Source organism: Diplotaxodon limnothrissa, linkage group LG12 (assembly GCF_057381915.1).
Source record: "Diplotaxodon limnothrissa isolate DT_005_m linkage group LG12, D_limnothrissa_male_GT1.1, whole genome shotgun sequence".
Lineage (NCBI taxonomy): Eukaryota > Metazoa > Chordata > Actinopteri > Cichliformes > Cichlidae > Diplotaxodon > Diplotaxodon limnothrissa.
The window spans coordinates 3,620,705-3,644,810 of NC_140607.1; the positions used below are offsets into that span (position 1 = coordinate 3,620,705).

Sequence of the window (24,106 nt, forward strand, 5' to 3'; positions counted from 1 at the left end):
ATCTACATCACACAGTCTGCAAGCCTGGTTTCTCTCCCTGCTGTCAGCCATGCTTTTCCACTCAGCAGTCAAAGCTACTGTGCTAAAGAAAGCAACACTTCGGAGCAACAGATCACTTTTGTTACATTACGTCCTTACAGCAAAAGATCTTTTAATACATTTTCAACAATATAACAGTATCAACAAATACATGTATGCATCCCTAACCGTCACATTATAATACACAAATCTTATTGTTGAGTCTGCAGACATGCCCCCCTCCAAAACCCACCTTATATTTTGCACTGTTTTAAAGCTCCACCTCCCTCCCTCTCAGTCTGTGTTAATGGGACCCCTTCCTGGTTCTTGCCCTGAGGGAACACGGTCTGCATGCTGCTATCTGTCAGTAGCACCTCTTCTCTACCAGGACGGTGTTGGTGCCTAATTTACAACTGCTCCTACACATTTCCACTGTGCCCCTCGTCCAAGAAAAAAAAAAAAACTGGTGCCGGTGCAAAAAAGTTGGCAACAGCAGAGAATTTCAGGCACCAAATTCTGAACACTGACACTGACGCGCTACTGTAACTTCCTGTTGCAAGGCAGATCTGGCTTCTCACTGTTAGCAGGACAACATTGGTGGATGTGATGTAGAGTTGGCTGATCATGCTGCTCCTCTACTGCCTGCCCCTGTGTGTTTCTCTTTGCGCTGACCTGTCGACCAGGATTGGGTGATTTGACTGGGCTGGATCTTAGCCAAACCTACACTGCACTACTGTTTTTTCTGTTTTTTGTTTCTTTTTTTGGGCCAATTTATTGGATTGCCAACTTGATAGACTTTACAATGAACTTGTAACAGTAACAACATCGCAATATGATGTCTCGTTCCTTTTTGTTGTGCTGAAGTAGACTGAACATTTCTTCAGGAGCCTGTGAAGATCTGTTTGGTAAATATGGTGGACGTTAAGTGCTGTACAACAACCTCGAAGCCTTTGCTAGGTACGCTAGTTGCAACTTTTTCTCCAACACTATCACATGTTACAGTATCTGCAGCCTCATCATTTAGTTACATGTTACTAAATGGGGCTGAAAGCACTCATGCATCTGATTGGTTCATCTTTCTGTTATTTCAGGTGTGTTGGGGAGCAAGCACTTAAAATAACATGTATTTACCACACGCACTGCACCATTACATGTGTTAAATATAGAGGTGCTTCTGTGCTTGCATAGTTTCTGTATCACCTGCCTAATATACACAGTATGTCACTAGGTGCATGAAGCCACACAAATGCAAAAACTGCATCAAATCATGCTCATCCTGTGCAAAAGCAAAGGACTTGTAATCCATACATGTGCATATGGATGCACGCACACTGAATTTGTGCTGTCTGGGGGGCTGACAAAGCTCTTTCTGCCTTTTTCCTTTGGCATCCATTATGGTCCAGGCCTGCTGTCAGAGAGCTTGTATTGCCTGAGGGGAAGTTCCCATTTGTGGGAGCATGTGGCAGAGAGGCTCTAAATCCCCTCTAATGAACCAATATGTAGGAAGGCTAAGCCTTTGGCTAGGTCGTCCAAGAAACGCCACTCTGCGCCCTGGCAAAAATGTATGCATATGTAGTCACCAGACCTTGTTTATGTCTGCTGACATTTAAATCTGAATGGACCCAGTAGCTGATGTGAATAAATGAGGAGGAAAGACTGCGGTGAAAGAGAAAAAGCAGAGTGGGCTTACCTTTGGGTGTGGTAGGGGAAAAGAGCTTCTCCGATCCTACATCAGACACCTGTTAAAAAAAAAGGACAGCAGACCTTTAGTGGATTTGTCTCATTAGCTGGGAAGCAAACACAGATATATACTTTTGTTTTTTCAGTAAAAGGCTTATCCAGCCACAAATGTGGTCATAAGTGCTTAGAAGTAAAGTTCATCTCCCACACACAGCATTACACAGTCAATCAACAGTCTTCAATCAGCCAGTGCAGAGAACTCCCTCTGTACCAAGTGGTCCTAGTCTGATTTTTTCCTGACGAGGAAACATTAGGTGGCACTGTTGTGCCACCTGAAATCCCTTAAAGGAAATGCTGTCAAAGACAGCAGAGACGGAGGAAGTCAGAAGATGGCTATGCAGCGTTACGAACACAAAGGCTCCAGCACCCTCTCTCTAGCCCTCAGAAATGATATTTCATTTTGTGTTATTTTTCAAGAAACGTACATATCTCACGAATAGAATATGTCTCTCATTTAATATCGACGACAGTATCAAAGTGATGACCAATCGTTTACAGACGTGGCTAATGCAAATGACACTGAGCAGCGGAGAGACCTGGTTGTCTATATTAAAATGGTGCTTGGGCAAACGCATGAAGAAGAAAGCCATCTGTAGTATATTAAACACAGAAGGATTATTTTGCCCTTGAATTTAGAACACCTAATAAAAGTAACATCAGCTATTTCTGCAAAAAACATGGCCGCTGACCACACAGCAAGTCAAAACAGCAGCAAAGCCACATTGTTCAAAAACACTGTCTGCGTGCTTGGAGGACGGCATTAACCATGAAAACCCTCGGCCTGTAACAGCAGCCCATATAGGGGCTTTGTTTAAAGCCACTATTTCCCTTTGCTTTAGCTGCTCTCATCTGGGATCTGCCGACTTGTAAAAAGCTGCAAAAGCTGAACATATGTTCCACCCAAAGGGCCCGAGTGTCCTTAACTGCCATGCTTGTATTTTATGCGGCACAAAGGGAGCATATGTAAAGAATGAACAGTGAATCAGAGTGAGTACAAGAGAGACAGAGACAGAAAGAGAAAGCAAATGATTTTGTAAACACAGATGGCTGTCCTTGGCATCCCTGTTAGTACTTCACAAGTGTTTTGAGGACATCCTCTTCTTTCCAAGATCTCCCAATTTCTCCTCGGCTGCCACTGTGTTACTGTTCAGAACAATGTTTGCATGTCTGCGCTTGATGCCTCAGCTCAACACTCAACAAAATGCAGGTATTGAACCTAAAGGGAAGATGCCACAAAGTGCCTCTGAACGATTGCATCTGCCAGACACATTTAAAATGATTAAACAACACAAGATTTGCTCTAAGCCAGTGATGTTATGTCAGCACTATTAGGCTTGAATCGAGGACACATTAGGCATTTATTAAATTCTTCAACACCTCAGCAACAATTAGACAGCAACAACTGCAACTGTCTCAGTTACGCTAATAATTAACTGCAGCGCTTATAGGAAGACAACTGGCGAATTTTGGGTAGTTCAATAACCTCAAGCAGACGTTGTAAGAAAAGGTCAATAACAGCTCTTCAGTCTCAGTGGGTGGAACATTCAAAGGAGGGCGAACACTCAGCTGAACTGCAATATTTCCTGTTTCCTCTTACAGTAGACAAGGTGAAAGACTATAGAGGAAAGACAGAGTGTTGTGCATTGCCCTCTTTCAGTCTCCCAGAACCAGGGCGCCAGCCTACAACACAGGCTCTTTGTTAGCTTTGGACGACATTAAACGCTCCAGTACCAAGCCTCAGCGCTGCAACAGCACAACCTCAGCCTTGAATCGCTGCCCTGGAGGCCCTGGAAGAAAAATATGGGCTCAGAATGAAATGAAGCTTGTCAAATGGACACGGGAGTTGGCTCGAGGACTCGCTTAGTGTGGCACAGGGTCACAAAACCAGAAAAGACAGGGTAGGTAATGCCATAACTCGGCGTAACAGTTGAAGCAATTGTTATGACCAGAGTGGTTCTCCAGACAGCTAGACAGACATAACACGTTCATGAGAAAGAGAACAGAAAACGCTTGTTCTTCACGTGCCAAGATCTCCTTATTCCTAATCTGGCTGTTTTCACTGTGCAGTGAGCTGTTTTATAGTGCAAATGTATTCCAAGTAACATCAACAACCAATATTTAGACTTTAATGCTGTGTTTTGCACCTGCCAAGTCTGCATGAGTCCGTTGTATAATCCACAATTACAAGGCCGGCTTGCAAAGAGCACTTCTTAAAAAGGCATGTCAAAGCAGAGCCCTGATGTTGCTAGCTGTTGTTTTTACAGAACTTTCTGGGTTTCGCTGGTCACGTTGACATTTTTTCACGGGGCTGTGCTGCTGGCAGTCTGAGTTGCCTGCGGTTGTGGTGTACAGAGGTCATGTATAACAAATTCTTCACACTCTCTTTGTTGAGGCAACACTGGGTGCCATTAAAAACAGATGGAGAAAGATGAGACAGAGGGGAAATATATATATAGAGAGAATGGGAGAGACAATGAAAAACAGAAAGAGGAGCAGAGGCCAGGTTTTCCAAAGGAAACGGGGAAATTTAACCATTTAAAAAATAATGGGGGAAATTCAAGCCACATTGCCTGGGAGCTAAAAGCCCTTGGAGCGGGCCGCAGGAAGCCTGACCTTTGTGGGGACCGTCTGCTATTTGAGCCTCGGGCTTCAGGGGCCTGGCCTCCTCTCTGGAGGGCCGTCAGCAGGCCTCAGCTTTCCTTCCCTATTCTATTCATTAGCCATGCTTTATGATTCAGCTTCCTCTGAGCCACACAAGAGCTCCCTGAGGAAAGAGACTGCTGGAGAGCTGGAGAAAAAAGGGAGCGAGACTCAGGGAGGGAGGGGGTAAGCAAGAAGGAGGTCATAGGGCCCAGCCAGGGCCCAGCTCTCAGCAGCTGTGAAATCCTCCCGTTTCCTCGGCAGGCGTAAAAAGGAACAAGAGGGAGAAGAAAAAGAAGGAGTCCAGGGAGGGAGCTTGGCCAGTAAACCCACCATCAGAGTGCTAACTCCCTAAAGAGCCACATGGAGAACCATAATTCCCAGATTTAGGGAATGCCAAATTACAAATTACACTGCTGTTTGTTTTAAAAAGTCCCCAACTTCCCCGAACACCAGTGACTTATTGACTGCATAAATCTCCAGATAATTGCAGAGTAGCAGAAGGAGAGCAGGACATTTCCTGCAAAGCCAAACGCATTTGCTTTCACAGCAAAGAAGCGAGGAGGAATAATCTTTGAAAATGTTCCACGTCCACGCTCCCTTTACTTAAAAACACAGCAAGCTAATTAATTTGGAAAATCTGAAACGAGCATAATTGCACTCTTTTTGTGTTGAAACGCTTCCCTGCTTAATTTTTCGCACAATGGGCCAACTGAGCGAGGCAACGTGGGCAGTAAGGGAGGGCAGTATAATCAGCTGAACGACCTTGAGGCATAAATTTATGAAAAGCATTGATCAGTTAAGGCTGTAATTTCACTGAGACAGGAAGGTCAGCAATTACCCAGATTCAATTAACCTCATTTAGTAAAGACTGCTGAGAGACCAGTTTCTCTCCCCCATCCACCAGACACCCCCCCTCGTACTTTTTATCAAACGATCCCTCGGCCTCCAGCTACCTTTGATCTTACAGCTGCTGTTGTGTGCCCTGCACTCCTTGGAGCCAGAACAAATGATGTCCAAACAGGGTGAAATCTTACAGCCAAAGGTTAGGTAAACCCAGACTAAATACAAGCAGATTCCTAATATGGGCTCCTCCTGTTCTGTTCTCATGAAGGAGGAGCAACCCTTCCCCTCCCTGCAGAGAAATAATTTTTAAACAAGCTGGCAAAGCTATCACAACAGCTGTGGTGTGAAAACAAAGAAACCTGTTAGTAGGCTTTGTGGTGGGCTCACGCCTGTAAAGACTATAATTACAATTTAGTTCTGAGTCATTTGGCACGTACTATGTTCCTGACAGACCGTCGTAGGACAAGCACAGAGGTGGCTAATCTAAGCGCGTATATATACTCCAAACAAGTTTGCAAAATGACATTTTTCCTAATTGAAAAGGTGACTGTTGTAATTTGATTGACAGCTCAATAAGAGAGAAACAATTTAATGGGCAGCACCAAAAGACGATCACCTGACACGTACAGGAATACCATGGATACCAACTGAGCGTGTGCCTGTGCTGCAGCTAGCAGGAATGTTGTCCTACATAATCATGGGTAATAGAGCGGAGGAAGCAAACACAGCGCATCATATTGTCCGTGCTCCCCTGACTGGCAGGATGAGTGGGTCAAATGTCTTAGTGGAGGCAAAGACACTTGATGTTCCAGTGTAGGAGTACACAGCTGCTTTGTGCTGCACTGGTGTGACGTGCCGCTGAAAGACCTATCGGTAGCATGAAAGTGAACAGGAAGCCCACCTACCCCGAGAAGTGAAGTGCGCAAAAAGGACGTGTATCCTGAGATGGACGATCAGGCTCTCGATTACCCCGGCTGAACCTGTCTGACCGTGAATCCACACTTACTGCGCCCCCCTCCAACACCCACGTACACACAGTGTTAATTTGCTTCACTGCTTGGTGTTTCATCAATGTCAGATTCCTCCTTCACTGCCCTCTCTTCCAATTTTCCACTCACTGTCACCTGAAGCTGTGTCTCCTTTCAAAGTACAGGTCCATGTTTTGTCCTTGTTGTTGTTGATCTGGGAGATGGCCACCCGTGTTACTGTTTTAACACGCAATTACAGTAATTTGAAACCCTTATAAATACATATACAGTGGGGCAAAAAAGTATTTAGTCAGCCACCGATTGTGCAAGTTCCCCCACCTAAAATGATGACAGAGGTCAGTAATTTGCACCAGAGGTACACTTCAACTGTGAGAGACAGAATGTGAAAGAAAAATCCATGAATCCACATGGTAGGATTTGTAAAGAATTTATTCGTAAATCAGGGTGGAAAATAAGTATTTGGTCAATAACAAAAATACAACTCAATACTTTGTAACATAACCTTTGTTGGCAATAACAGAGGTCAAACGTTTACTATAGGTCTTTACCAGGTTTGCACACACAGTAGCTGGTATTTTGGCCCATTCCTCCATGCAGATCTTCTCGAGAGCAGTGATGTTTTGGGGCTGTCGCCGAGCAACACGGACTTTCAACTCCCGCCACAGATTTTCTATGGGGTTGAGGTCTGGAGACTGGCTAGGCCACTCCAGGACTTTCAAATGCTTCTTACGGAGCCACTCCTTTGTTGCCCGGGCGGTGTGTTTTGGATCATTGTCATGTTGGAAGACCCAGCCTCGTTTCATCTTCAAAGTTCTCACTGATGGAAGGAGGTTTTGGCTCAAAATCTCACGATACATGGCCCCATTCATTCTGTCCTTAACACGGATCAGTCGTCCTGTCCCCTTGGCAGAAAAACAGCCCCATAGCATGATGTTTCCACCCCCATGCTTCACAGTAAGTATGGTGTTCTTGGGATGCAACTCAGTATTCTTCTTCCTCCAAACACGACGAGTTGAGTTTATACCAAAAAGTTCTACTTTGGTTTCATCTGACCACATGACATTCTCCCAATCCTCTGCTGTATCATCCATGTGCTCTCTGGCAAACTTCAGACGGGCCTGGACATGCACTGGCTTCAGCAGCGGAACACGTCTGGCACTGCGGGATTTGATTCCCTGCCGTTGTAGTGTGTTACTGATGGTGACCTTTGTTACTTTGGTCCCAGCTCTCTGCAGGTCATTCACCAGGTCCCCCCGTGTGGTTCTGGGATCTTTGCTCACCGTTCTCATGATCATTTTGACCCCACGGGATGAGATCTTGCGTGGAGCCCCAGATCGAGGGAGATTATCAGTGGTCTTGTATGTCTTCCATTTTCTGATGATTGCTCCCACAGTTGATTTTTTCACACCAAGCTGCTTGCCTATTGTAGATTCACTCTTCCCAGTCTGGTGCAGGTCTACAATACTTTTCCTGGTGTCCTTCGAAAGCTCTTTGGTCTTGGCCATGGCGGAGTTTGGAGTCTGACTGTTTGAGGCTGTGGACAGGTGTCTTTTATACAGATGATGAGTTCAAACAGGTGCCATTCATACAGGTAACGAGTGGGGGACAGAAAAGCTTCTTACAGAAGACGTTACAGGTCTGTGAGAGCCAGAGATTTTCCTTGTTTGAGGTGACCAAATACTTATTTTCCACCCTGATTTACCAATAAATTCTTTACAAATCCTACCATGTGGATTCATGGATTTTTTTTTCACATTCTGTCTCTCACAGTTGAAGTGTACCTCTGGTGCAAATTACTGACCTCTGTCATCATTTTAAGTGGGGGAACTTGCACAATCGGTGGCTGACTAAATACTTTTTTGCCCCACTGTATATAGAGAACACAATGTGGAACACCTACATTGAGAAGTGTATCTGTACAAAAACAACAAAAACGCACAAGCAAGACACAATAAGGGGTCCGTTTTTCCCTTCATATGGGAGTAGCATAGTGCTTCAATTAAGACTGCTATCAGCACCCACTCAGGGTCCTCAGTTACTGCCACCTATTCACCCTAGACACCCGCTAATGCTACCTTTGCAATAAATGCCGCATTAGACATGCACAGTGGGCCTACAGCTCCCTGGCTGCAATGGGAGACACCAAATTAATTATCTCGCCTGCATTTGTCCTCGCGCTGTTCCAGAAACTTAATGACCTCCTGAGCGGTCGTTTATTATAAGTCGTAGCGATGCTTTGCATTCCCTGGGCAGAGAACATCTACCTTACCTTCAATTTCTACCCACCACTCTCACCACTCTCACCGCCGCCTGCTTGTCAGAACAGGTGTGGGCCAGCAAGACTGCAAACCCCCAGCGAGCATGATGAGATATATGGCGAAGAGAGAAGAAACGTCCCACGCAACTGTCAACCGACAGATACTCGCCTCAAATGGAGCATCATTAAGATGATAATGAATTCCGTAGTGGCTGTGGAGAATGGAGTGGCCTCCCCTCGCACACATGCAAAACACACGCAAACCTCTTTATGCTTGGCCCCGAGTGCCATTTTAACATGTAACATGTGTGTGTGCGTGTGTGTGTGTGCGTGTGTGTGTGTGCGTGTGTGACAGAGAGCCAGGGTTGAAAAGCTCCTGCTCCCTCTCCCCCTAGCAACAGAAGCAGGAAAATGAATGCAGAGAGAGCAGGGGGGCTTGGGCTTTGTGTAAAATATTACCTTTCGTCTCACTTACTGCACCCCACACTACCTATCCTCCCTCCCTGGCTGCGTAGCAGTTGCTAGCCCTTATCACCGCTGCCTGTCAGTTTAGTATACAAATTAGCAATCTATCAGGGGAATGCAGAGGTCTGTTTCATCAGTAGGGAGAAGGGAAGAGGCACGCATTGCATTAAAGCCTCTTGCCGCTGTAGACGGAAAGGGTCACAAATCAACGCTGCAGCGGGCCCACAGCCAGCACTAACCAGATAAGGAGAAATGAAGGAAAAGGGATGAGGCATATTTCACTAGAGAAGATCCAGACCTGCTCCAACTAAAGGATGGAGGTGGTGCTGGTGGTGGTGAGGTATAGGAATCGGGGAGGTCACAAATCACTATCTCAACCCCACAGAGGCACAGAAAGGATATGAGAAACAGGTATGGAATAAAAAGTAGAGAAATTCCATTTATAAAAGTGCCTTTGGTTGATTAACGGCTACAAATTGCAGGAAATTAGGGCTAACACATTCCCACTTTCTCCTGTTAAGTGAACCTGCGCATGTTAATACCAGCAGAGACAAAACAGCTGCTAAGGGCTCTCATTAAGTGGCATAATGCAATGAGGCACAGTCTAAATTGCAGCAATAAAAGCAGACAGACAAATCATCTCGACCATCGCAATCCATTTAACTCAATTAATGCACAACCAGCATCTGAGCTCAGTCGTTTAAAAGCATGTGCGGTTCGATCACTGGTCGGGCTGGGGGTTAAGTTCTGCTTAAAACCGCGGGCACGGGGAAAGAAAGAGATAAGGACAATGGGTGACGTAAAACAAAAGCAGGAGATAGCGATAGTTCTGTTCGGTGCGGCGCAGCTGACTGTGAAAAGAGCGTGGCCTCCTTTCCTTTTTAATGTCAGAATGTGTGCCAGCAGCGATAAGAGGCCAGGTAATCTCCCAGCGGAATCAGGGGGCTGTTCGTCATTACTCCCTGGCCCTGATATGGATCTGAGCACCTGATGACTTCTCTTGGCTCTCCGGGCTTCTCGGCAGCAGAGATGGCAGATAGCCCTTTAAGACATGGCTCACTGCTCCCTGATTGGCTGGTCAACAGCCACAACCAAATCCTGGCTCCCTCTGGGCGGCTGCGAGAAGGTATGATAGGAAAGGACACGGAAACTCACTCTCCCCATATCCACATCATCCCTTTGTTGTAAAGCCTTTACACCATTGTCAGCGTGGGTGGTGGAAAGTAAAAAAGCCTTTCTGGATGTTATTGTCTGAGAGGCAGGATAACAGACAGGCGGATTATTTCAAAAACAGCTTTCTCCAGAGCTCTCACAATGCGGCACCGTTGTTGCTGTGGAGAGGATCCTGGAGGAGATAATAATAATATTCCTAGTCAGAGCCTCTGCTGCAGTAGAGCTGCCTTCTAACAGAGAGATACACATCATTCTGACTGGCCCGCCGTGACATAATCGCCCTGCGGAGAGCTGCAGGCAAGCTTGGTAGGCAAACCACCTCTCACTGCAGCTTGTTAAGAGAAAGGTGGCTTTAAGCACTGCTCAATAGAAACTCCTATTGAACTCTTTTTTTTTCACTCCATCTGAACAATGTCTAGGTGAGTCATAGCACACCTCGGGCTACACAAGTTACACTCTTCCTTTTTTCCTCCTTCTTAAGATTGCAGTGCGCTTTTGACTCGAATTTGCTAAGAGGAAAAAAAAAACAAACTCGGCAGGATCTTAAATAATGCAGCGATAAAAAAGCTGTGACCCTTTCCATTGCCTCAACCCACACATGGTGAATTTCTTCTGCAGCAAAAGAAGAAAGAAAGAAAGAAGAAAAGGCAGAGCTGGCACTACATGTAAATGTGTGGTAGGTTTGGTTTGCTCCTCTGGGCACGGACACCTTTAATGAGAGGAAAAAATGCGCAGCAAAAGGCAGATCTCAGTCGTACTATGCCAGTGATTTTGAGTAATATGAATCACCTCCCGTCTAACACAAATAAATATTGTTCTAATACCAGTGGGAGTGTAATGCCGACTCTCGCCTAGGAAAACTATGGGGGATCTAGGCTCCGCTCGCCAGCCTCTACGCTGCATCCCACAGAGCTTCCTTAACCCTACACTGTTAACATGCTATATGCTTGTGACCCTGTGACCTTTAGCACGACACTTATAGCTCCTGACCTCGCAATTCGGTGTTTCGCAGAGGCGACTCGCTCGTAAAAGAGAATTTAGAAATGTATCTCGGCATCGTTCTCGTGTCATCTGCCACCACGAAAGCTGACCGTGCTCGGGATCAAGATCAATACAACCACTTGCCCTGCAGGGGATGAAGTGGGACTCGGGCAGGGGACAGCAAGTGGTGGAGTGGAAAACTCTACCGTCTCACTTTAAGGCACACTATCTTCCCAAGCTAGCACAAACAAACATGGTATGCGCTATATAAAGTAGTCTCAGGCCACCTAAGCCCCCAGGTCATATTGGAAGGGGATGTGGCAAGTTAAGTGGAATTTACTTTTGATGCAGACATCGGGCCTCAGGTTTCAGGCAGATGTAACCCAAGCTGTTCCCTGAGGCTTTACCAGAAGGGGGGACAGGACACCTAACGCCCAGGCAGTCACCTTCAGAAATGCTTCACCGCTCAGCTGGCCTTATAAAGGGAGGAGAATGCCAGTGTTGTCTGTTAAGGGTTAAAGTGACTTTTGACAGGGACAGACTTTAATTTCATTAGCAAACAAAGAGAGGTGAAGCTGCTATTGGATTTACCATCTAGTATATAAGCAGTAGATGAGGTTTGTTGCTACTGGACTGCTGTGTTCTGAGGATATAAGGGGAATTTAATATAGCACATAGACCCCAGCAGCCCACAGTACACCCACTGCTTTGTCACAGCCCTGAATCCTTTACACTTTGATGTTGCTGTTTCTTTTAAACACCACTGCTTCTTAAACGTATACAGGGTTTTGATTCAGGCGTCTCCTGAGTCTTTAATATGGAAAAGTGTGGGCCTAAACTAAGCTATAAATTCTCTGCCCCCCTTACATCTCTTTCATGGCATAGCGCTCGAGCTTTTCTGTCACCGACAGTCCAGATGTGTGACTTAATGTGGGGATGGTGGGAGTGTATAAATAACCATCATGAGATATCAGTGGGGCATGCCAGGAGCTTTGCTGTGGAAGGGAAGAAATGATGGAGGAGGTGGCGAGTGAGCTGTGTACCATTTGAGAATCCAGCAAAAGCTAGTTTAACACCAACGCGACAACTGCAGAGATCTTGTGGGAGAGCTTATGGCTTTAAACTTGACACTTACTGTGTGACAGCGTTTGAACACGCCACACTCTGAGGCGACCTTGACAGCGATCGTGTTTGTGGTGCTTTTTAATTTCAGTTATCGTTGCTTTCTGCCGCTGTGTGTGAAACGATAATGATATGCATTGATTTATGGTCATTGTGGGTTATACTGTCATGTCCAGACCAATAACAACCCATCAATACTGGACTCAAGGTCAGCTTTATTAACCTTATGATTCAGTTCAATTCCACTTTTATTTGTATAGCACCAATTCACAGTAGCAGTCATCTGAGGGCACCCTTCTACATTCAGTTAATTACTAGGAACTCACCACCGGCTGTATTTGAATCAACTGCACAACGATACAACGCTAACATTTTGTAATTGCCTGCTCTTTTAGGAGCCTTGGAGAACTCTGTAAATCCCAGTTGTATTAATCTCCAAGTAAAGCGTGGCACCTGAGGACAGAAGGATTTGATCTAGAATCTATCTGAATACAAACTCCTGGACAGAAGAGGAAAAAAGGCAGCGTGAGGAAGATGCATTCAAATTTCTTTGCACCGCTGGAACAGATTTATGAGCAGTCACTGAAGACAAGGCTGCTAAACATCGTTGGCCATGCCAAGTGTACGTGGAGCATCATTTGCTCTGGATTAAAATATAATGAAGCAAGTGAATGCATCTTTGTCTTACATGCAACTCCTTAAATTATTCAAGTGCACAAAAAAAACCCAACAGGCAAAGCATGTTCCCCAGAGCACTGATACCCTTTTCTAGGCTTGTTCGCGATGGCGACGATGAATATCTTAGTGCTTGTTAAAAGCTTTGTTTTCCTTGTGTATGACTGGGAAAAAAGAGTCGTAAAAAGAATACCATGTTAAATGCAGAGGCAGGACATTTTCATTTCCAGTGTTGGCTCCAGTGACATTATTAAAGTTTGTGTTCATAGTGCACTGAATTGATTTTTGATTTTTTTGCAGTGTATGGGAAGAAGCAAGGTTTAAAAGGTCATTACCACAGTGCTGGATCGCTTTAACAAACCAGTCTGATGTCAATAAAACAAACCTGACGATCTCACTGTAAAATGCCTCTTCAATGTCGAGTTGTCTGCACTTACAAAAGGAAGCCTCTTCTAGCTTAAGCTGTGCAAAACCTTTTGTTATCTTTAAAAACTTGTTTGTTTTTTTCCTCCTGTAATTCTATGGCAACCCTCTATTTCCTTCGACTTACTTTCAACATTTGCATGTCCAGAAGCACTCAGCCTGGCTCAGGTGCCTTCTGCCTGTATTTGATTAAGAGATACGCAAACAGATGAAGTCAAGGCACCAGCTTGTGTGCTTAAGCAGCCTTTTCTCACATTTGAGAGAATCCTTGGATTAGCTGGTCCAGGCTCCTAGGCCTTTATACTGAATGCTATTCATTCAGCAGAGAAGAAAAGAAAAAAACGGTGTTTGCATTTCATGTCTGTCAGCGGTAAAGATGCATGTGGTTGAACTGTAGAAGCCAACGTAAACAGAGATGCAATTGAATGTGAACATAATAGCCAGAAGATGCCAGATGACACACTGAGCAGGAAAGAAAAAAAAAACATAAGCACATCTTTTTTTCTTGCACTTGTGTGTCAAGAGATTGAGTCAAAGCTTTGAGACTGGGCAAAGTAGGAAGATGAGGGATGTGGGGTGTCATCTCAAGTCACGCCTGACAAAAGCTGTTCTTGTTACTTCCCATCACACTCATCGCCATTGTTAAAGAAACACAGGCTGTTGCAGGTGCACACGAGTGCCAGCCACATTTAGTGTTTCCAGTCTTTATCCTATCACTGCTTGCAGTTATTGAAGGCAACTCTTCAGTTGCTGTATAAGATTCCCAAAATATGTTAATCCATGTTAAATGATAGATTTATCTTCAAAAAGATAAGTGCATCAAAAAGCAGTCCGCCTAGGGGGGACACTGGTTTGTAGTGTTAACGTTTTTTAAACATGCTCAGGTGCATTGCCACAGGGGCTCCCAACTGGCCTTGTGAACCCGCATGGCATCTCGTGCCACCCAACAACATGTAATTGGAGACTTAGCACGCTCTGTTGCACACCTGTAACGGGTCTCTGAACACTGAGATCCTTGCCCAAGCCGTCACCCACATCCAAGGCTGACAGGAGCCTGGCAGGAAGCCAGTGTAAGGAGGCAAGATCTTCTGGTACGCTGCCCTGGCACCCACCGCAGATCGATGCCTCCACACACAATTAGAGAGGCTAAAACAGATGTGCTCACAAGCCTCACTGCTCCATCTACACCATCAACTACTGTGACACCCCTTGCTTCTTATTAAAGGAACACAAACACACACATGTGCTCACAATATCAAACAAAACACGAGCATGAAATCGTCCGGTTTGATTATCCAGAAAAAATATACTAGCAGCTTTTGCTAGCATAGCAATGCTTCCACACTGATTGGTCATAGTAGAAGAAAACGGGCAGAAGAAGGGTCAGTGGGAGCCGTTCTGTTGTCTCCTTCCCTCTCCTGCTGTGACAGATTTTAGCCTGTTTGTCTGACAGTGACACTTGTTCTATCAACTCAGCCCCCGCCCTGTCACTAACAGGTGGCCTGTCCCTCACAGCAAAGTCATTTGCTTTGCACAGCAGCAGTTGTGGGTAACCCCAGCCAAGCTGCATTTAGTTTTTCAGTATTACAACCCCAGCCAAAGACAGAGGCAGTGGAAGAATGCAGAGAAAAAGGCTGGGGGAAGGGAAGGGAGAAAAAAAACAACCTCCTCCCATCAAATAAATGCCACTGTAAGCACAAGTGACAAGTCTCGTTTGGGGTCGTCCCTGCTCAGGGCCTGAAAGGCCAGCACTGCCTCATCTCCTCAGCTATGTCTGCGAGCAAGGTGGGTGGGTTAGAGAGGGAGGGAGAAATGTCTGATTGGTGCCATAGCCAAGAGTGAGAGCAGGCCAATTATATTTCCTATCCCTCAAGAGAAGGCCAGAGCGAAGCCTCTGCCATCTCTCCTCTCCTCACCTCTCAAGACACTTCACATAGATAAATAAATGACAGCCCCACAGGGGCTTGGCCCAGTCTCCCAGAATACATTGCAGAGGCTGGCCGCTTGCCTGTCCGTTTGTCTTCACCTGGCATTACTGCAGATAGACATTTTTCACATTATTATCGTTGCATCGTCTCCATTGCCCTGTTCACTCACTGAGATGTGGTTGATGATGTCGGCAGAGGACCCGAGGAGATTGGAAGGAAATGTCTCCTGTCAAAGTCAGCATAGCCTAGCTTAGCAGAAATTTAACAAGTTCCCTGGGCTCTCTCCATTCACTCTCTGACGGAGCACGGAGCCAGGACATGGCCTGCTGACAGCCCTAGGCATGTCACTGTCACTGACACTTGATAGGCGAGAGAGGAAAGGCAAGAGGGCTGAACCCTACAAGGCTCACACTTAGCTACACAGCTCTATATTACTACTTTTCTTTAGACGTGCAAAAAAATTACCGTTGGAAATTTGACTTGATCTAACACAAACGGGACCGACTGAAATCGCTCTCGTGTTAACTAAACTACTCTGCAAATGACTATCTTTGAGTTGTCGCTATAAAATGCTTACAGCTTGAAAGAAAGCTAAACATGCCCGAACGTTAGTGTCTTTTTATCAAACATCATCCAACAGAGGAATACTCGAGCTTAAACTGCATGTGTAGTGAATGCACCTCTGCACAGTCTCACCATCCTCTGATGGTTAAACCGAAAACCAGATGCTTTGGATTAGTGGGGAGAAAAAACAAAGCAAATAAAAGTGGAGGGTAGAATGGTATGTATTAACTATAATCAAAAAAGAAACAAAAGGGAGACCATGATGCTTTAATTACTTCTCACACATAGTTTTGTGGGACCAAGCCAGGCACTAAAAAGAAAGAAGAAAGCAACCCTTTTTAAAATTACAGACTCTCAATTGTAAACTAGGTCGAGGAATGACTATTTGCAACAGTACATAAGGGTCATTTTAGGTTAAAAACCAACAAGAATCAAAAGAAGTGCCGTGTAAATGGTAATAAACAGCAAAGCGATGCTCGTAAGTCATGAATTTGTGAAAAGGATTCAGATTTTAGGGTGACTGAAATAGTACATTTATAGCAAAAAAAGAAAAAAGTGTTTGCAAGCTGGGCACATACTCTCCACCCCGTCCCACCCCATGCTCTGTATTATGACTATGGTGGATAACCTAATCAAGTTAGAGCCTACTTTGCAATTAGATTTAGCATTAAGTAAATGCTCGTGATTTTAGACCAGAATCACCACATTATCATGAGCATCTGGACTTTGAAGAGACACTGCCATGGATCAGGCCTATTCAGAGGAAAAAATCATATTGATTTAGATTTGCTTCATGGCATTGCATGCTTAACAGTTTTGTGGCATGACAAGGTTGGTCCAACCTTGCGAAGTGATGTTTTTTTTTCTTGGAAATTTATGACTTTAGTTTCAGAAAATATTCTGCTTTTTGTCTTGTAAATGTTCAACTTTTTCTAGGAAATCATGACATGAATGGAAAGTTAAACCCCTCTATTGACCTTGCTTTCCTTTCTTTTCTTTTCTACCTCACAGCAGTTCTTGTATGACTGCATCGATACAGATAAATGTTCAGCATGGCCTTTAACAGAAGAAAGGTGTAGGAATGACTGCAGACTAACAAAACCGTTTTCTGCAACCATGTCACACATGGTAGAAACCACTGTTTACGTGATTTAAAAAACCCTTAAAATGTGATTTTAATACATTTGCACGCCATCCTGCCAAGTAGCTGGAGATATATATTATGTTTGTCCACTGGAGAAAGCTTGGATGAGGCCTGAGTGAGGTCCTCTATGAATCTACTTAATAGCCGTCCTCTGTTTGCAGAGTCTCTCTTGACTCACTGGTGTTGCCACAGTGCTAAATTGCACAGCTGTTCCACAATCTGTGGCTGTTTTAATTACGCAAATGTGAGCGGCAGCTCGTCAGTTCCTCACTAACGAAGGGGTCTGCTTTCCAGCGAGGGTGCCGTATGTTTGGTATGTAGGCCCATTTCCACCCAACGCTCCCCAGGCTGTGCGCGGACCACCCGACACATTCACATCCCGAAGAAGACGCATCTAATTAAAGCTCCCGAGTCAAATCTGCTTACTAAGGGGGAAAAACATGCGGGCTGGATTAAAAGATGGGGAAAGCGTTGAAGTGGGATGGGGGGCTTTAATACACTGCAAGTGAAAGAGCTTAGGAGGAAATATGAGAACTCTCCATAGTAAGATCCCAGGCAAGGCTGGAAGGAATTGTTGTAAATGTGAGCCGATCAGTCAGCGTTTGTCAGTCTGATTCCTGAGAACTTCCAAAGCACCCAGGCAGAGACAGACAAGCAGGCTGTTGTCTATAAAAGTGGCTTTTTAGCAGTCCTGGTTGCCCCATCTTTCAGGAACATCTGTGTCATTTCTCAGCAACTAAAACAGATTCAGAGAACTGCAAACAGCCGCTACCAATCCCAGAAACACTAAATGGACCAAAGCTGAAAACAAATAATGATTTACAGCTTTGGTTGAGTATCCTTACACTTGCAGATGCACACAAAAATATGTCTTTTATCCCCCTTGCACGATGACAGTACATGACAGTAAAACATTCCAGTGTGTAATGCACTGCATTGCACAGCACATCACCCAACTTCTTGCATGCGATGTTGAAAACAAAGGTGTTAAGAACTCCCCTCGTGAATCAGACTTGCTGGCTAAAAGCCTAGCTGCAGTGTACCACCCACCTCCAGTTTTACACGAACACCACAGCCTAAAGTAGCAGTGGGAGACTACATAATGAATGCATGAAGCTAGGTGTCACGGGGGCTCGTATAGTGCACAAAACGATGGGGCAATTAGGCCCACACGACACCTCGGGATGGCGTGATGAAGGACTCCTGGGCTTGTCTCCTCCGCCTCTGTTCCACTATCATTAAGGATTGAGCAGCCACATCTGGCTAATGGCACGCCTGGGGTTCCTGCTCAAACACTGTGCCACGCCGTGCACATTTAATTACGCCTCATAAAGGTAACAAAAGACACAGTCTGCTCTCGGGGAAGCGCTGTTTGGAAATCAGTAAGGAAGACAGAGACAGACAGAGCGAATGAGGGGGAAAGACGAGAAACTGGCCAGCTGCCAGAATTACAGGTTGACCCAGGTCGGCGGCTTCAAAAGAGGCAAATTCACTTGAGTGTCTCTACCTCTCCTTGAGATGGGTTCCAAAGAGCTCATTGCGAGCAGGAGATGCTCTGCAGCTAAGAATGAAAGGACCTCTAGTTTGTCTCCGCTTCCCCTATTAGATCATGTACTGCACTAGCTGCTTTCTTCAACGGCTAATTGCGGGAGGACTGCAGGGATTAAAGGCAGAGCTTCTTTGAAATACATATGCATGGGATTTAGCGGCTGTTTCAAGTGAAGAGGGGAATTTTCTGTTAGGATACAAACAATGACAACATCACAGAACCAAGCGTGTAACAGCACTTTGGCCTGCCACTCCACAGGCACCGGGGCTGCTCATTACCACCTGCAAAGAGCTCAACGCATTGAGCCAAGAGCATGAAACACACATTGACCACCGACGGATTGGCTGACTGACCTGTGACTTAGTAGCATTTGGAGGCATTCAAAAGACACGTTTGAATAGATAGCTGAGAGTTTGAGTTGAGAGAGCAAAACCAAGATATTGAGAGATGAGCAAAAAGAGCCACAGCTCATTGTCAATTCGTTCCACTGTGTGGCAGTTTGAGAGCCTGCTAACACCACAGGGAATGTCTCCGGTCACTTCTGTTTGGACATGCACACAAATCCATCGGTGTCCGATACAGTTAATAACGGAGCCATTTCTGAAGGAACCACAATGCAATAAAAACAGAGGGAGATTTTTTTTTATTTTGCCAACATCTCTTTCCCTCCCTTCCCTGACAATTAATGGCCTCGCGCAGTTCCATGTGTTATTTATAACTTAAATGTTAAAAACAGACATCTCTGCAGTGCGTGTTAAAAGACAAGCCTGCCAAACGCCGTGCTCCTCAGCAGCCTCCTTTCCTGTAAAGTCTCCCCCTGCTTTCAGTGTAGAGAGAGTGTTTTATGGCAAGTCCCTTGTCAGGATTAAGATGTAGTTCCAAGTGCCACGGGGACAAGCATAAATTCTCCATCTCCTACTGTGGACCCACAAGTGGTGGAGCTTAGGGAGTGTCCTTGAAGTATGAATAACATCACATGCTGTGTGTCATCTGTTATACTAATGACATGTCCTCAGAACAATCCACATCCCCTCTGGGCCACCAGTCTGTAAATGAGAGAACAATTTGCTTCCTTGTCCACCTCCATACACGTTGTAAATATTTTTTTTTTTTAAATACTGTTAATTAATCATACGAACAGTCTATTTGCAACAACAGACTGATGCTTGATGTAAAATCCACCACGGGTGACGCTGAGTCATAGGATTTACAGATATCATCCTCGGCACCAGGAAAACATTCATCGTTTTTTATGCAGTGCAGAGGCCACAGTCGAGGACTGGGGATGAACCTGGTCTGCGTCAAGTAAATCATAAAGAAACATCAGGCGAAGATGGAAAAACAGTGTTCGAGCACAGTTCTGGCAGTGCTGGCCTTAAATGGCTTGCAGAATGAGTAGCATGGTGTTTTGAAAATCTACAGCACAACCCACTTCCATATTTCTTGAAGTTTCTCGCAGAGGGCAGCTTAAGTCTCGGAGTGTAAGCCAATTTGGATTACCTCCACATTTCAGACAGGTTCCAGTCGGGATTTACAACACTTTAAAAACACGTTCCTCCCTAAGCACAGCTTTAACCCTAAATGCATCAACAACATATTTAACTGACATGTTTTTTTAAATTATTTTATCCCCTGCTATTTCTCAGACTGTTGCATATTCAAAGCTAGACAACACTGTTCAAAACAGCTCTGCACTGAAGTATTACTTTATAACACTGGCTGATAACATTCTGGGGTTTCAGGCAACGGCTTCGCTGCTAAGAACACAGTGTTGCATCCAAATGCTTGGGCTATTTTCTTGAACCTCTCTATAGCTCATTTTTCACTTCTGAATTCATGCATAGATGCAGAATAAATCTCCATTTCTTCTTCTATCTCGTATCCAGGCTTCAGGGGGCACAAGGCATTAGTCTCATGATGCTGGGTTTGTCATGTCTTCCCTAGCTGTGATCTGCCTGAACTCTTACATTACAAATAGCTGGAGGATTTTTCACCCTCTTATCACATTTGCCAAGCAGGCCTGTCTCTTATCAGCTTTTCGCTGGAGATAAATGGGCTTTTGAAGATAGGAATAAGAGAGGTTTTTGCAAGCTAATTCCAGGGCCCCATCTGCAGTAGATTACAGATAGGTGCCAGGGAGTGGAGAAAGATACATATTTTAATATGAAGGTGGTGGAAGTATCAGGTTGAAGAGCGACTGGTATTACAGTCTCATATACTCTATAACCCAAAGACACGGAGAACTAACAGGCAATAATGAGAGATAATGGATGGACTGTGAATAATCTATGGAAACTTCATCATTGATCACATCAGTTACACTGTTAAGGAAATTTTCCAACAAACCCACTTTGGAGCTTGCAGCACTGTAAAAATAGCAGTGAATAAAAAGAGGCTTTTCTCTGTGCGTCTCATACATGGGGAGGATCCCGACAGGAATAATTGAGAAATCATTTGTTTAAATTTCCCAAACAAATGTGAATCCTTTTTTCCCCTGTACTGCCTCCACCTCAGTCTACGTCAGCGGCAAAAAATAACAATTAACAGCTTGTACTGTACATATATATTATAATACTAACAGTACAATTTGTAATTTAAGTCGCTGCAGTGGCTTAATGCAACTGTAAAACACAGTCTTTGTCAATAGACTAGGAGACTGTAATAAATAACTACTATGTTATAATATATCAAAACGTGTGTTGTTTTCTGATGCTTTGCAGATGTGCTTTCTAAAACAATCAGCGTCTTTAACCAGTAAATGTGATTTAGAAACCGTGTTTGGGTATCACTAAATTCAAATTAATTTAATTCAAATGCAATGCAGGGATAGGAATATCACAAGAGAAAGAAAACAGACTTTGTTTGTAGTTGTCCTTTCACCGCTGTGGCTACACTAAGACACAAAAATGCAGGGAGCAGATTAACAGCTGACTGTGTCTCTACTGAGCACAATACCTCCTGTGGAAACACAACACTAATACCCTGGGAGAGAGTAGCCACACATAAACACATAATCAAAAGCAAATGTTGGCTTTCCAGCAGACTGATGAAAAGCGACAGACTTGTGCCATATGAGGCATCGCTGTTGCTCTAATATTAACCGGCGACGTGTGAGCCAGTCTAACCTTGATGGTTGAGAGCGCTGGGCGCGATGGGGGAAGAAAACCTAATTAAACAGCTCCTCCCGTCGTTGTGTAAGTCAGACACGGGACAGACCCGTAGTGTGTGCTGGATTTAACGGTGCATGCCTACATTGTGCTGCACTCGCAGGATTTATAAAACAATTAAATGTCAGATTTAAAAAATGAACGATTATAACCAGCGATGCTGTGCTGAATAATACAATTATGAAATAAAAAAAATATGTAGCCTCAATTTGCTTGCACCATTTAACCGCGTGTTAAAACCGCAGCGCAGATAAATGTTTATCATGTTGTTTAAACCACACCAGGCTGTAAATGGTCTAACTTCAGTTTTGCCAGATTACTGTCGAAATAAATAAATAATAAATAAATAAATAAATAAATAAATAAATAGGGAATTATAGGAGCCACCGCTAATGTGACATTTAAAACAGGAAAAGTAAGTTCGGCTCTTATTCGAACCTTCACTATATTTTCGGTTACAATGTGCGAGCGGCGGCTCGACGGAAAGGAAAATGCGCCTGCCACCGGCGGAGTCCAGCTATAAAAGAAAAATACTATTAGCGAACAGCTTTCTTAAATATTACGCTGACGCATTTGGACGGAAAGCGTAATTCTTGGGATATTTTTATTAATCACCCTAAGTGAACAGTTCAACAGGGAGGGAACAATGGAAGCAACAAAATCATCGGTGGAATAGCGCTAAACCTTACCGATTCCAAATGCAATGAGATCGGCAGCGAAGATATCCAAATCACCCAGGCTGGAGCAAATACGAAGACGCGTTCATAAAGATATTTGAGAAAGCCTTACTGGGAATAAATCCAATGGAGAAAAATATTGTTCAAAGGTGAGAGGATAAGAAATTTTCACTGAACACAGAATAACCTGCCGCAACAATAAATCTTCATCGAGAGGCTTTTCCTCCGTCTCTCGAAAGAAAAAAAACGACGGCGAGATCTTCAGGAAACGGAGTGAAAACGCAGTTTATTTCACTTCACTAAAGTTCTCTTGCTAATATTCGGACTCCTTGAGAGAACACAGAGAATCTTTGTCAAGCCGGAGCACCGCTCATAGGATTCCAACTCGGATAGTGGAAAGCGCCGATGACAGATCGTCCACAATAGATTCCCCGAAGTATCTGTCGATCTCAAAGAGAAAACGCGACGAAATCCAAATCCAAGAGCCGCGCAGATCGTTTCGTGCACATTGTGAACATCATCGGACGGCTATCCACAAGATCCTGGCACGTTCAGCACAGACGAGAAGTCCCGAAAAGACGCAGCGCGCTCCGCTCCTCTCGGACCAGCTCTCGGCGCGCAACAGAGCGAGAGACTGGGCTGTGCTGCGCGTCAGCCGGGGTGTGTGTGTCTGCGTGTGAGTCTGTGTGCGTGTGTGGCAGCAGCTGTTGAAAATGAGGACAGGACGAGACCAGAGCAATCAATGTACGAGGACTTGATCTGATTTGTTAACACTATTTCCAATAATGGACCCCGGGTTTTTTCCCATTCGTTCCCGCTCTTTTTGTAATCACCAGTTTATGTGTTTGTTATTTTCGAGATGACTTTAAAAATAATAAACGATATCCCACCTTCACATGGATGATACAGTGCTTGTGAACATATTTTCAGACCTAATGTTTACTGCAGCGCGTGCATGCGTGTTCACTATTTGAATAATGTAATAAAACGCATGTTTTTCCTGTTATTTGGTAATACAAATGGAGCTATACATGCAATAAGATTAAATCTCTCACTAAATAAAGATGAGTGGTCAGGAAAACCAAGTTGTAGGGAACATTTTAATTTCCTTCATCATGACCAACTCCATCTAGCAATTTATGTGCTTCAACCAAAAGTTCAAAACCTAACTCCCCCTCTCCCCCCACTGAGACCTCTATTCTGCAACAATTCCCTAAAACTCTTAGCAGCCTGGGGACTATGGATTGGCATCAGTCCTTACTGAGCATCCATCTGCTCCTTTTCCACAGTGAAGATGTTATTCTTAAAATGTACTTTAGAGGAGAACTCTCGGAGGCTAAAGAGGAGGAGGATAGAGCTTTGACGTCTCCTACAAAGTTAGCCCTGTGGTTATCCTGTTCACTCTTGTGACCTGCTTAACTTAGCCATGATTGAAGTCAGGTTGAAAGAGGCTTATGCTTGCAAAATGCCAACGCAGAGTAAGGGGGCTCTTTCAGAACTTTACTTCCCTGTGGAGTTTCTGGAGACAAGTAGAAGATTGGTGTTTACATTCTGCCATACTTTGTTATACTCCACTGATGCACCCGAGAGAATGGCAGCTCTGTTATGTGAAATAAAAACCCCTCGAAAACAAAAAAAGCATAAATACAGTATTGTGGATGGATAAATAATATGCTGTGATTCCTGCCACAAACTAGCCATTTACACATTGTGCCTGCAGGTGAGGAACTACTGTCTCCTAACAACAG

At 44.5% G+C, this 24,106-nt stretch overlaps 1 protein-coding gene across 1 annotated transcript in view; it reads right to left on the bottom strand.

Moving 5' to 3' along the window:
• fbrsl1 (fibrosin-like 1) overlaps positions 1-24,106 on the bottom strand; it is a 300,050-nt gene that overhangs the window by 32,296 nt on the left and 243,648 nt on the right. Inside the window, exon 7 of the mRNA XM_085367042.1 lies at positions 1,709-1,757. Coding sequence (XP_085223168.1) covers positions 1,709-1,757 — 49 coding nt within the window. The remainder of the gene's footprint in view (positions 1-1,708; positions 1,758-24,106) is intronic.